This window comes from Carassius gibelio, chromosome A4 (assembly GCF_023724105.1).
Source record: "Carassius gibelio isolate Cgi1373 ecotype wild population from Czech Republic chromosome A4, carGib1.2-hapl.c, whole genome shotgun sequence".
In the NCBI taxonomy this organism is placed as follows: domain Eukaryota; kingdom Metazoa; phylum Chordata; class Actinopteri; order Cypriniformes; family Cyprinidae; genus Carassius; species Carassius gibelio.
Genome location: NC_068374.1, coordinates 3,655,662 through 3,670,894, shown reverse-complemented (window position 1 = coordinate 3,670,894; position 15,233 = coordinate 3,655,662). Strand labels below are relative to the sequence as shown.

The following is a 15,233-nucleotide window of genomic DNA, read 5'->3' as shown; positions in this document are numbered from 1 at the left end:
TTTTTTTTTTCATTGCATCTGAAAATGACTTGATCAGCCTCCCGCGATGCTCAGCTGTGGGCGATTTAAAAATGTTTGATATAAAGGTTACTGTCCCATTTCATACAGGAATTGTTCATTTTTAAAGAATCTAATTATATTGTTAGTTCTAATTATATATTATTATATTATTAACACAAGTTCATTTAGACTATTTAACATGCCTTGTGACATTTTATAATTTTTTTTACTTATAAACTCCTTGAGAATTTAAAGTTAGTTTAATAGTATTTAAATTCAAGTTTAAAAATAGTTTTTAACTGCTAAATACCAACAACCATACTGCATGTGAATAAATAAAATGCATACTTTTCATAACATTTCATTATTCATAAAATGCATAACATTTCTGGTGTTTGGATTTGCACTTCAATATAATGAGCTCCAAGTTTAAGAATGTAGCCCTAGACTGGTTCTCTTTCTCTCTCTCTCTCTCTCTCTCTCTCTCTCTCTCTCTCTCTCTCTATTTAACAGCATTAGCTCAATAAAATTCGTCTTCCTTCAGGTAGAATGAATGCTTTCCTGCTTGCTAAATGTTGGGCTCATGATCAATAAGTTGTATTCGCCTCAATCTGATTCAGTAAAGTCAAACCGCAGACAGTGAAGCCTCGGAGACCCATGCGCTGTGAGGCGGGAACAGAGGACTCCGCTTGGTCTTAAAGCCTTCCGCAAACATCCACGATAACAAATAACAATGATTTTCGGAAAATAATTATTAATTATTAATTGATGATTTGTTATTATTATTATGATCTTGTGAAAATAATAATATGGGCTGCGAGAATATAATGAATACAAAGAGTAGTGCTGCTGAGTGCAGGCATGTTTCAGCCCAGTAACACACCGTTCATCACAGCCAAAACACAGACCGAATTCTGTTCAGCTGGAGGGGGTTGGTTTTTTGGGGTTAGTTACCCAGAGGAAAGGAAAATCAAACATGAGATCTTCTCAACTCACATCTTTCTCCTAGACAGAAATGAGATCAAGAGAACATCAAACTGAGACATAAGGCTAAGTCTCCTGCTTCTCACATGTTTCTCCTGAGACAAAAAATGATATTCTTTCATGTTTGTCTCCTCTAAAGCTTCATAAGAGATCTCGGCAACATCACTCACTGTGCTCAGATTATTCTCCTTAGATAGAGACAGTCACATTCTCACATTTATCTCCTCTAAATCTTCATAAGAGATCTCAGCAACATCACTCACTGTGCTCAGATTATTCTCCTTAACCAGAGACACTTACACTCTCACATTTATCTCCTCTAAAGCTTCATAAGAGATCTCAGCTACATCACTCACTGTGCTCAGATTATTCTCCTTAACCAGAGACACTTACACTCTCACATTTATCTCCTCTAAAGCTTCATAAGAGATCTCAGCTACATCACTCACTGTGCTCAGATTATTCTCCTTAGATAGAGACACTCTCACATTTATCTCCTCTAAAGCTTCATAAGAGATCTTGGTAACATCTTGCACCGTGCTCAGCCCTTACGAAACAATAATATATGGGAATATATTGACAAATATATAATGTGACATATTACATAATACATTTCCAAATATTATAACCGGTGCTAATATTTTCACTATACATCAATATATGCATTGACAATATAGTATGTATTGAAAATATAAATATATTTAGAATCAAAGACTAAAATAAATCTCAGATTTGATCTTTTATTGGTTAAATTGCATATAGAGGTTTCCACATAAATGTGAATTAATTTATACACATACGTATATATATATATATACTTATTCATGGAATGAGTCAAAGCAGATTTCTGGTTCCTTGCATGATTTGCATGAATATGAATATAGGTGGAGATCTGCTAGTATTTATTGTTGTATTACTTTGAATTTTAGAAGGGTTTGTGGTGTGTGTATATTCATGGAGTTACTGTGGTGCTGAACAGTAGAGCCTGTGTATAGAATAACGATTGGACAAACACTTGTAAGATATGATATGTTTAAAAAATAATGGCTGGGCACTTCTTACAGTGATTCCCTAAGTGCTTTAGTATAAGCAGGTGTGCTATTTTAAACTATATATGTTCGAAAATATAAAACATGTATGCAACAGTTCGTAGAGTTGGGAAGAAGAAGGCAGGAACCGGCGAAGATTTAAAGACTTTAATCCAAATAAATAAACAAACTGAAAGTAATGCGGTAAACCCCTCATGGAGGACTGCCACGCGCACATATAATAAAAAATGAACAAAACACAACGTAAAATCCAGGCCTGGTCCTCTATATTATTCTGTATTTTTAATTTACAATTATTTAATTTAAATATATTTATCCTTCATATATTAGGAAATATATTTTCTTTCCGTAAAGGTGGCTATTATTCTTAGCTAGAGAGTTCATTTTTCAATTTTATTTTAAACTCACAATCAAATGACATACATACATGATAATAAAACCCATTGATTTTACTACAGATATATTAAACAAAGAAAAATGTTATGTAGCAACCATAAAGAAATTTTATACAATTATATACCATACCATTATTCTTCTACAATTACAACAAATTCTTGTTGTGGTTATGCATTCATTCAATCAATCAATCCCTTTCCAATGTGTTTGGGAAATGTGATGCATATGCAATGCCTGGCATTGAAGACAAATTTACAAACATTAGTTTGCTTAAAATATTTTCAAGAACTAGAACTTTTCTTTTTATAGGATTCTCAAGTAAGCTTACAATGTGAAAACAAGTTGCTCCTGTTACAATGTCCTGCTGGAGATCTAGTCCTGTGCATGACAATTCATTCACAAAAGCAAGATGTCTCTCATTTGAAAAATTGTCTCCATCTTTATAAAAGAAAAAGAAGTCAATTTGACCATAACATACTTCATTTCCATCATGAAATGTCACAGTGCAATTGTTTCTTCTTTTGGCTCTGACATACTGCTTTGAGGAATAGACAGTTCGGCCTATCTGAACTCTGCTAAATGCCTTCACAACATTACTATGTAAGCTATGTCCTAAAAACATTTCTAATGTAGACATGTCTGCGCAATCCAGCAAAAGATTGAAGGGAACACCCATTTCTTTCACTCTAAAGGCACCTGTGTTTGAAAAACAAAAATGACTTGTGTCATTTGTCATCTTGGCAATGAAATCAGCAGTGGTATTACCAATTTTGATGGTTTGAGCAATATTTGGGAGACACTGAATAAGTTTCACTGCATTTACCATTTGTAGAGGAATATTTTGAGTTCCATGAATGAGACGAAGCAAATGTCCATTTTTGTCCTCAAAGTGAAAGCAAGAATGGGTCCACAAAGGTCCAAGAGCTCTAACACTGTCTGCTAAATGAACTAATAAGTGAACATTGGCTGTCAGGTATCTGTCACCATAAAGCTCATTCATCTGAGAACAAAACTTCCACAGAAGTTTCTCAGCGTGATCTATTTGTGCAAAGGCTATGGAATCCAAAAGAAGAATGAACATTGCTTCACTTAGCAGCAGAAAGTGATTGTAGTATAGGTTTGCAAGAATACCTCGAAAAACTACTGGCCCAAAGAACAACAACATACACCGGTACTCTGAAGCTTTATAGTACATTCTGTGGACAGAAACAGAGCGAGGGAAACGTGTTTTAAATGGTGGTTGAATTTCACTCATGCGTTTGTCTTCTTCACTAATTGATCTGACCATGCTAAAAGAACAGCGTGAGAATTCTGTGGAAAACCACAAATGCATCAAAAGTCGCATTACACCAAGAAGCACAGAATGCATGTAATCAACACCTGTGCCTAAGATCAAATCAAAGCTATTTACTGTGCTGAGGTATGTGGGACCCTTAACTCCACGCACTATGGTTTCTGAATCAAATGACAACTTGGCATCTTCCACAAATCTCGTATGAGTACGTGCAGGACCCTTTGGATCTTCAGTTTGAAAGGGGAAAGTATGCACATGTCCCCTTTCTCCTGTTTTAATTGTCTTGCCAGGCTGTTCACATTTTAAACATCCAAAATGTCCATTGTACTGAATAGTATTTAACACTAAAGCTTTTGCGGGTAAATCACAAGTACCTGCAATGGTTAATACTCTGCAAATAAAGGGACTATCTGATTCATAAAAAATTAACAAGGACTCCATCTCTTTGTATATTATTAAGAGTGTCACACAGCGGTTTAAGGAAAGTCAGCATAGATGGTTTTGACTCACCAAACCAAAGACCTGCAAGAATCATGTTTTCTCTGTTTGTACGCTCAACAAAATTTAGTTCATTTATGATACAATAAAAAGGCCACACTGAGAATTTAGAGGACTTGAAAACAGGAATGCCATCTGTGTTCCAGAGTAAGGAAATATTGTGGGAATCACTAAGTAACCCACCACCTGCCAAAAACTTCTGATATACTTGTCCATCATATATATCCTCTACATTGCACTGGCCCTTTTTTGTCTAATGAATCTAAATTTTAACTTTTCCTCAAAACCTTTTTTTGCGAACAATGCCTTAATTTGAGATTCAATTGGAACTTCAATGAAATATGAAGTTGATACCTCTGCTCCACAGACCTGACACTGGCCGTTATCGCTCTCTACTGACATGTAACAACCGTTGCAATATTTGTGCACAATAAATGAGGGACCTGCATTATCAAAGATTTGTTTGATTTTTTTTAGATTTCCCAGGCACTCTGTTTGATGTTCTACTGGACAATGCAGGGAGATCAATTTGACCAAGTCACTCAGGGCTTTCCCTGTAATTTTGTGTCTATTAGCAAAAGCTAGTATAATGAGAACGCTTTCTGCAGTAGATACAGGAGCATTTTTGTAAAGTGAACAATCACCAGGATTTTCCTTAAATTGAATTTCTGCATCATCATTAAGGTCATTGTCAAATAAAGTGCCATCATTCCAATCAGCATCAATACCATAGTGAATAGGATCAAAATGTTCCACATCACAATCAGTAGTGTACGGAGTGTAGTCTTGTTTTGTATAAAACTCTTCATTAACATTACAAAGTTCAGGTCCGTACATCATAGAAGATCCCTCTGTCTGAGAAATGCCATTGTCCACTCCAAGCACTTCTGCAGAGCAATCATCTGCTCTGTGGATTGACATGTCTCCTAAAGTTGCAGTGTTTTTTTCCTGCAAGAACAAGAACAAACACCAAAGTGTGCAAACTTTCAAAAAACAAACAAACAAACAAAAACAATAAATTCTCACTTTGATGATTTTTCTTCTATATCTTTTCATTTTTGATTGGTCCTTAATTTTCCTTCTCCAACGAGACTGATTAATTGTTATTTGCACCATCCTTTCTCTTTTGACTCAAGAGTATATACTGTACTACTCAACCAAATAACTTGCTTAAAAAATTAAATCAAACAATACTGTGGCAAGTTTATTTGCACTGCTTCTTTTATAAATTAGCCAAACACATCTGACATTGTTAGCTAAAGTATTTTGCCTCACTTGGCAGTATAGGTGTTGCACTGATTACATCAGGTGTGCAGTTTACCTGTGAGCAATGATTGCCATGAATGTCATGGTGCACTTAAACAAGTAGGAGATGGTTCAAACCATAGATACAAATAACCATAAACACAACATTTATATTGCCCATTGTAAAAACTGGCATTTTACCACCAAGTGTAATGACACTAAACAGTGAGGGAAGCAGAAAGAGAAGGTAAGTAGCCCACAAAGATCTTTTTATTAGGCATAGTTTATGGTACTGAGAATTTGGTCTTATCCACAGAACAGAGATCAGTGTGATGGAGATACCTAAAAGAATCCGTAACCCAATCAAAAAAAGAAAAGTCAGTGAGCCAGTCACTGCCCTACAAAATGAAGAACAAGAAGGTAAATAAGTTTAATAGTTTTGACAGTCAATTGTATTAAAGGCTTCATTTAAATTAAGTCTGTACGTCAATAAGCCTTTGCGTGTCCCTTAGGCTTGCCTTGAACCCATGACTTTTTGAATTGCTGACACTGCCAATTAAGCTATGCTTGCTTACAGTGTTTGGGAAATTTGTGGTGGTTGGATGTTAAATGTAATGTGCATATGTATTGGGGTTTATTATGAATCAAAAAGCTTCAATGTTGTATTCCTAGTGACTATTTATTGACTTTGGATTTATTCTTACAATTACAGGACTTTATGTTTTTCTAACATTTGAAGATGGATATACTGCAATAATTTGTAAGACCTGCGACATACTTACAGAAAAGGAATCACCAATTACTAGCTTCGAGGGACTCATTCCAAGAGCTCGAGTTCTTGCAAGATGGTCAGACAACAAATTTTATAATGCCACTGTAGATCACATTGGGTTCTGTGACCAAAAGCAGGACCCGAGAAAGGGTGCAAAGATGGACATAAAAAGAAATTATGCATCTGCTGAATCATTTTATAACCAGAATCGGGTCGCTTCTGCACCAGCTGAACATGGTCCTTCCTCTGCACTAACCCAGCCTCCGTCTCCAGGATTGCCACCAACCCAACATCAATCTGTGCAATTACCATGCTCTGTTAAGCCTTTTAATCCACAGCCCATGACACCATCTGAGTATTGTAATCAAGACCAGCCAGGTTTCTTAGATTTAGATGAACATCAAAGACAAACCATTACACATAATTCAACCCCAAAAGAAACATTTTTGGGGCTTCTGTATAACCCGTCTATACCTCACCCCTCAGCTGAAGTTACAATTCAGGATGACCAGCTTGGGTTAGAGCCTGAGGAGTATGAAGATCCCACAGTCAGATCACAGAATTCTTCCTATGAAAATGAACAATGGGAGCCATGTGAAACATGCAAGCTGGAGGTACAGGCATTACTTAAAGAGAATAAGATGATGAAAGATGTGCTTTCCAGCATGAGTAAGTAAAATGATTGCATGTAAAGGGACATTTCTGATTCATTAATAATTCCTCAACCACTGTAAAAGCTTTTACTCCTACCTTTTTTGTTTCAGATCTTGAACACCTACAGGTACTCAGAGAATTTATAGATAAGATGGAAGACTACAAATCACGTGAAAGTGGGGTGCTGATGCCTCAAGCCAGACCTGGCCAACAAGAACTTTACCCAGACAGTGGGCTGCTCTTGTCCTCTACCAAACTAGCAGCTATTCACCAAGAGTCAAAGAAGGACTGTCTTCGTCTTTTCCATCTACTGTGTGATCAGTTCTTCACTCATGAAGAATGTTCAAACTCTGTAGCATTTGGAAAGCATGGCAAAGTCCCAGAGGGCAAGACAATTTTGGATAAAAGTAAAGTAAATGGAATACTAAGTAAGTTCCTAAATCCTTTTTATCAAATGTCAACTTCATGTTCCATACATTTAATCTAATGTTTGGTCATGTTATAGGCACAATGGGATTAAAAGTATAGTTACAGTATTTCCCTTGACCAGTTCATGTAACATTTTCCCTTTTTCCCCAATTGTAGCTTATGTCATGAGCTGCGGCAAATGTCATGGATGGAAACCAGTTGAAAAGTCAAAGCTGAAGAAAGCCCTTATAAACAAGTGTCGCATGAGATCAACTTAGATGTTTATGTAATTGTAGTGTTACATCAATGATGTTGTGTCATTTACTGGTATTTTATTTTGCTGTTTCTGTATTTAAGTATCTATATGTAGCTGTGCTGCAGTCTAGAATTTGTTAGGTTTTTTTTTAAATGCTGCTTATAAAGTGTAAAAAAGAAACTATATATTTTAGTTTGATATTGTAGAAAACTTGTTTCTCTAAGATTAAAATATGTGTCTTTACAGAGATTGCAAAGTATAAACATAACTCATGTGCAGTATATAACACTATTTAATTTTTTTTTTATTTGAAGTGCCTTGTAAAAGATTTCCATATTGTATTTTCTTGCCATTGTATTAAGCATGTAAAATGAAACTTGAAACCTACATGAGCAAAGAAAATGTTAACCTCATACTGAGCACAGTAAAAGCAGCCTAACGTCTGAGCAATAAAACTTTCTGCAAGACACTAAAGAGCTCTCCCATCTTCATTTTAATACAGTCTCATGGATGTCTTGTCTTCTCCAAATTTACTTTAGTCTCATTTATGTCTATTTGTATGTTCCCTGGGCAATTTTATGAGGAAAATGTGAAGTCAAATCTGAAACCTAAAGTGGACACTGATGAGAATCACAATCATAAATGCTGAGCTTAGTAAGAGCAATCTCTGAGTGAAAACACTTTCTCTAATTAGTGTTGAAAGAGATTACAGCAAGACAATAAAGAGAGTTTTAGGAGAAACATCTGAGACACTGCTGATACTACAACAAGAGCTAACGAAGAATCTCAATTAAGTCTCAGATATTTCTCATGTCTCAGTTGTGTCTACTCTTATTTCTCCTAATGGATTTTAGGAGAAACATCTGAGACACTGCTGATACTACAACAAGAGCTAAATAAGAATCTCAATTAAGTCTCAGATATTTCTCATGTCTCAGTTGTGTCTACTCTTATTTCTCCTAATCGATTTTAGGAGAAACATGGGAAGACAAAGCTGACACCTAATTTAGACAATAAAGAGATAATTCAAGCTTCTCTCACCACAATCTCAGTTTTGACTCTCTTAGACATCTCTCATTTGCGTCTATATTTGTTTCTCCTAAGGAATTTTAGGAGAAACATCTGATAAACAGCTGACACTTAATCAAGAAACATAGGAGAATCACAACTATGTCTCCTGAGCTTAGAAAAAGCAACCAATGAGCAAATAGTTTTTCCTCTGGGTATGTGTGGCTTGTGGGGGTCAAGATGAAGGTGTGAATTGCTCTTTCATATGGACAGTGTCTTATGAGGCTTTCAAAGTTGCTGAACTGGTTTATATAGGACTGTTGTTTTGGTTAAGACAAAAAAATGGTCTTTCCCCACGTAAAATTTTTCTAGTTTTAGTCATTCATTTGTTATATTCAACTAATCAGAGGTTTATATTAAATTTACATAATCAAATCTCTTAATATATTCCGCGCTCAAGCACATGCATTAAGTTTGCCACAAAGTACATGCAGAAGTAGCCTAATAATTGTGAAAAATGAGACAAATGTTTTCTTGTCTGCTGCGAGATGAAATTCACAGTGCTGGCTCTCTCCGACAGAGAAATGCAACATTCACAGATTGTTGAATGTTGAATATTAATGCGCCATGTCATTAATGTGAATTAATAATTTTGGACCCACTTTATATTAAGTGGCCTTAACTACTATGTACTTACATTTTAATTAATAATTTAGTACGATGTACTTATTGTGTACATATATGTTTTTACATTGTACTTATATTTAAAAAAAACTACATGTAATTACATCTGTATTTAATTTTTGTAATTACATTTATAATTACACTGTTGACCCATACTTTACACCTTAACCCACCCTTAAACTTACCCATACCTCCAACCCTCTCCCTAACCTTACCCCCATCCCACCTCAATAGCAGCAAAAGTGTTTTACAATACAATATGGACACAATAAGTACATTGTACTTATTTTTTTTATGTAAGTACATAGTAGTTAAGGCCACCTAATATAAAGTGAGACCATAATTTTTGCACAAATACTTGCACATGAATATTAATTCACATTTTGCATTACAAAGAAAATTATTTTTTACATGCAATTTTCCAAAATGAAACCAAACAAGATTTGTAATGAAGATAAAATAAATAAGAATAAAAGGCACATCTACCATCACACATGCAGTGCAAATCTTGCACATATTTTACACACCTGCATTTAAATGCAGTTGCATTTTTTATTTTCATTAAATAATATGAAAGCAAGTAGGGCTGGGTGATAAATCGATTTTATCAATTAACTCGAATTTGTAATTTACATAGATTTGTTTGAATGAAAATCGGTTTTCTTTTTAAAGGTCCCGTTTTACGCGCTTTTTTGAAGCTTTGATTGTGTTTACAATGTGCAATATAACATGTGTTCATGTTTCACGTGTAAAAAAACAGTATTTTTCACACAATTCACCTATCTGTATACTGCTGTTTTCACTGTCACAAAAACCGGCTGATGTCTTCCTTGTTCTATAAAGCCTCTCCTTCAGAAATACGTAACGGGTTCTGATTGGGCCAGTGGTTCATGTGTTGTGATTCGACAGCAGCTGAGAGCAGGCTGCCCTCCTGGTAACGCGATTGGGCTAGAACGCACGTACTGGAGATGTATTTATAGTCACAGGAGGAGCGTTTTTACTGACGAGATGCACATGAAAACCGCATTCGTTTTTTTGCACAGCCCTAACATCTAGTTAACAAAGCTAAACAGCATTGCCCTTTGTGTAATAAGTTACAGAAACTGTTAAACGCACCAACTTAAATAATAAAATACACTTACCGGTTGTGGTCCATAAACAACGCCTTCTCCAGACAAAGAGGGAACTGCTCCATCTTTCAAGAATAATCTTTGTGCAAGTCCAGCATTAAACTGATTGAGATTGAGAAAGTTGTCCTCAGCAAAATGAGCTGCACATAGTTTTACATGTGCATTATAATTTTCGGGAACCGAGTTAAACATAAATTGTAACCATTAATCTCAAAGTACAGCATTCCTGGGAAGCCCAAACAAAGATGATTGGACTCAAAGATGAAAAAAAAACAGCGTTTCAACAACATGGCGACAAACACAAACAGCTCTTCCTCCTTCTCCGTCGGAGCGCAACAAGGCCAAGCCCCCCTGTTTTTGAATTCATGTGGGCGGTGGTTAGTCAAAAAAACTGTTTTAGTGACGTTATTACTGCAGGAACTAGAGGGCTGTAGTCCAAATGGGTTGTTTTTTGTAGGCGAATTCTGTTAAATCAAATAGCTCGCTTGGCATTGAACTTTGAGCTTTAGAATTTTACAGATATTATTTATACTCTAACAACAACATTACACACTAACTAAAGTTTAAAACATGGAATCATGAAGAAGGGGACCTTTAACATCAACCAATGCACCACTCAGGCTCCCGTAGTTCAGAGTGGCTCAACCCTCGCCCGAGTCTGACAGAGACACACCGCCGAGCAAAGGATGAGCGGAGCGGTGTGATTCTGACTGGAGCCTCCATCACGAGTACAATTCATGCCATAAGCCTGAAATGTAACTGCATATTCAGCAAGAATTCATGTTATATACAATGTTGTGTCATAATGTTATTGTTGTTTCACTTCCTTCTTTTATCTCAGTTTACAATTACATTCATTTTGCAATCTGTCTCTTTGCGCCACGTGGCGGTAGTTTGGCAAATGATTTTAACACGCGACTGACTTGCAGTTAACCGAGTCGGTAATACCCATATAGGTTGCCAACCCACTGTAACAAACCACTGTAAAGACTAGATACATTGGAAGCAATACATAATTGTAAAAAACCTTTGAAGATCTTTTTTTCTTTTTGTAATGCAGATTTTTCATCAGGCTGTCACTTCTAGTTGGATGTGTGGACTCGAATGCCATAGCTAGCATGATCGATCATAAAATCAGTAGCCTACTAACACTTCGCAATTAAATCCATTTCCTACCTTTTCTTGTAACCCAATAAAATCAATCCATGCATTCTGAGTATTATTTCCATTTGTTGGTGTTCACATCAATCCACAAGTCATTCTGTGGTCATGTGGCTATTTGGTATGGCTATATGTTCTTTTAATATTTAAGGCCATTTCATACAAATAAATAAAATCAACTATGCTATGTCTACCATTCTTTTACTTTACTAAGCATAGCAAATAAACTGGTATCCATGGTATCCACTCAAGTTTAACTTTTAGTCTGCTTGTTACAATAAAAAAAAAAGTTATTACAGTCATATTACTTAATGCAATACCCTATATGAGACAGCCCATAATCACTATATTTTATACAGGTGTCACTATGAGGATTTTTTAAATGGTAATCAGCAACCAATTATTGATAATATGGAAGCTACTGCCTTTTGCTTTGGTGTGACTTTTAACGTTTTGCAGACAATACAAAGGCAGTGCACATTAACTTCTAAATGGGGGGGGGGTCAAGTTTGAGGTCACAATTTTTTCACGTATGAGATAATTTTTATTACTAAAACATTGAATTAATTAATTTAATAAAAAAAAAAACTTTATTAATTTTGCTCAGTTTCACACTTTAGCGAGGTCTTTTGCCTTTGTAGGGCAGTATAGTTAAGAAACACCTATTCATCCACATATTTAATCAGTGATTCAGCGAATGTGAATGTCATACCTTAGTATGTTCAGTTGACAGTGTGAACTCTTCAGGCCATCAGACAGCAGCTTCACTCCTGAATCCTGCAGGTGATTGCTGCTCAGGTCCAGCTCTGTCAGACGAGAGTTTGATTGTAGAGCAGAAGACACTGTTTCACAGCATGTTTCATCAAAACAACAACTGTGAAATCTGCCAAAAGAGAATGTTTAACCAGATTATTTTCTAATGTTCAGTCATTCTGCAATAATTTATTGTAGTCTTCATAATCTGGACATATAAAAATATGTAATTATTTGGTGATGTAGAACAAAACAGCAGTCAGTGAAATTATTACAAGGCTTTTCTGCAGCATCTCACAGCTGGAATAAGTCTCTTGTAGTCTGCTTGTTTTGACGTGAACCTCTTTGGGTTAAACTCTTCCAGCACCTTCTCCGACATCAGCAGTATGTAGGTCAACACTGTGCACATTGAAGATGAGAGGTCTCTTCCAGGATGTTCATCTGAACTGAGGTATGTCTGGATTTCATCATATAATGAATTATCTTTCAGTTCAAGTAAGCAGTAAAATAGGTTGACTGATGCTTCATTTGAGATGTCACCTTTTTGAATTTCTTTAATGTGTTCACATATTTGTGTGATGCTCTCTGTGGTGTCTTCAGTGTGTGTGATCAGGCCTTTGAGCCGTTTCTGACTGGATTCCAGTGAAATTCCCATCAGAAACCTCAGGAACAGGTCCAGATGTCCTCTCTTACTCTGCATGGCTTTATCAGTGGCTCGCTTTATTAAGTCTTGAAATGTGACATTTCTAAAGATGAAGTGAAGCATTTGTCTGGCTGTAGTTTCTGAATCTTTAAAGAAAAACAGAAGGTCTCGCATGTTCTTGTTCAGGTAGCAGATGAACACATGCAATGCAGCAAGAAACTCCTGAACACTCAGATGCACAAAGCAGAAGACCTTTGTCTTATAAAGTCCATCTTCCATCCTAAAGATTTCAGCGATCATTCCTGTGAACTCAGTGTCTTTACTCACATCAATACCACATTCTTTCAGATCTTTCTCATAGAACACAATGTTTTCCTTCTTCAGCTGTTTAAATGCTAGTTTGGCTAATTTCAGGATCATTTTTTTATTTGAACGCAAGAGCTTTGTACGTTGTCTTTGTTCTTTTTTATCATACTTCTGGCTCTTTGTGTTCATCTGTATCCGCAGGAAGTGAATGTACATTTCAGTGAGTGTTGTGCTGATGTTTTCTGTATTATTCTTGATGAGAATATCCTGAAGTACTGTGGCTGTGATCCAACAGAACACAGGAATATGGCACATGATGTAAAGACTGCGAGACATCTTAATGTGTGAGATGATTCTGGAGGCTTGAGTCTCATCTTTGATTCTCTTTCTGAAGTACTCCTCCCTCTGTTGGTCAGTGAATCCTCTCACCTCTGTGAACAAACCTACATACCGAGGAGGGATCTGATTGGCTGCTGCTGGTCGTGATGTCACCCACACAAGAGCTGATGGTAGCAGTTTCTTTTTGACCAGACTTGTAAACAGTACATCTACAGATGATTTTTTCTCAACATTGTTTAAAGATCCACTATTAAAATTTAGAGCCAAGCGACTCTCATCAAGTCCATCGAATATAAATGTTATCTTAAGTTCTTCATATAACTTTGATTTCTCCATTTCCTCCAGTTCAGGATAAAATTCCAGCAGAATCTCGTGGAGACTGAAATTTTCATTTGACATTAAGTTGATCTCTCTGAATGGAAGCAGGAAGACACAGTCTATATCCTGATTGGTGTTTCCTTCTGCCCAGTCCAGGATGAACTTGTGCACAGAGACAGTTTTTCCGATGCCAGCAACTCCCTTGGTCAGCACAATCTTCTCCTCATTGTTTTTCCTCAGTTCCGCAAATATATCATTGCATTTTATTAGTTTGTCCATTGTTTTATTTTTCTTGAAAGCATCATCAATCTTCAGAATCTCATGTTCCTGATTTACATCTTTCATATCTCCCTCTGTGATGAACAGTTCTGTGTACACAGTTTCAAGATCCATGTCGTTTTCTTTGTTGCCCTCAAAAATAAATTTTGCTTTCTTCTTCATGTTGTTTTTGTGAGTTTTCAAGAAGTTTTTCAGTTCTATAATTATAAACAAATACATTAGACTGATAAACCATTAAACAAATTGAATATTTTTTTTTCATCAGGATGATCAGCATTATTAATAACTAATGTAAATTCATACTGCTGAAAACAGCACAGACCATCCCAAAAAATTTGGTTTCAATTTAAAAATTTCTGAATATGTTTTATGTGCTTTAGATGTGATTGAGATCATCTCTAGGCAATGCTGCCTAATGTTGTTAAAAGCTGATGATTCATTTAGCACATCACATCAGTTTGTGAGGCTTTATTATTATTAAAAGGTTTTGACTTGCTTAAATGAACTTTCCATGTGTGACTGTAATCATGGATCGATGATAGTGAGAGTGCCAGATGACTGGTGTCAGTGCCACCCATTGGTCAACATTAATGGTAACACTTTATTTTATGGATCAATTCTCTCTTTTAACTAATTGCTTATTATCATGCACATTACTTACATATTAACAGATTATTAGTAATTATAAATCACATATTAATGCCTTATTCTCAGAAATTAAAAACGTCACGATTCCTAAATTTATTAGTATCGATACTTCAAAGAATGACTGTGTTCCTGATTTGTAAGAGACATATTTCATGTTGGTGTGTGCGCAACACATGCTTCCAGTGCCTCCCTATGGACGTCTGTGTTTTTTCTCCTCACGCAAGCAGCAAAAAAAGCACTACAGCGAGATGGCTGCATTAGTGGCTTTACTAAAGGGTTGGAAAAAAACCCGACCCACGCATCACTAGGCTGCATGTGCAAGCAAAATTGATACTTTGGCCGCCAGTCCACGACTGGTAGAAAAAGATGACGCAAATTAAAGCTTACTGGCTGAGTTTTCTCCTCTAA

At 36.0% G+C, this 15,233-nt stretch overlaps 2 protein-coding genes across 3 annotated transcripts in view; one reads left to right on the top strand and one right to left on the bottom strand.

Moving 5' to 3' along the window:
• Nucleotides 1-15,233, bottom strand: part of LOC127967162 (NACHT, LRR and PYD domains-containing protein 3) — an 89,679-nt gene that overhangs the window by 50,546 nt on the left and 23,900 nt on the right. For both annotated transcript variants that reach the window (XM_052568305.1, XM_052568306.1), the window contains exons 4-5: nucleotides 12,568-14,374; nucleotides 12,252-12,422 (exon numbers count right to left, since the gene is read on the bottom strand). In XM_052568305.1, the coding sequence (XP_052424265.1) occupies nucleotides 12,252-12,422; nucleotides 12,568-14,374 (1,978 nt within the window). The remainder of the gene's footprint in view (nucleotides 1-12,251; nucleotides 12,423-12,567; nucleotides 14,375-15,233) is intronic.
• LOC127968381 (uncharacterized) lies at nucleotides 6,144-8,030 on the top strand. The gene is made up of 3 exons (XM_052569563.1): nucleotides 6,144-6,907; nucleotides 7,003-7,320; nucleotides 7,478-8,030. The coding sequence occupies exons 1-3, from the start codon at nucleotides 6,397-6,399 to the stop codon at nucleotides 7,576-7,578; spliced, it is 930 nt and encodes a 309-aa protein (XP_052425523.1). The 5' UTR covers nucleotides 6,144-6,396; the 3' UTR covers nucleotides 7,579-8,030.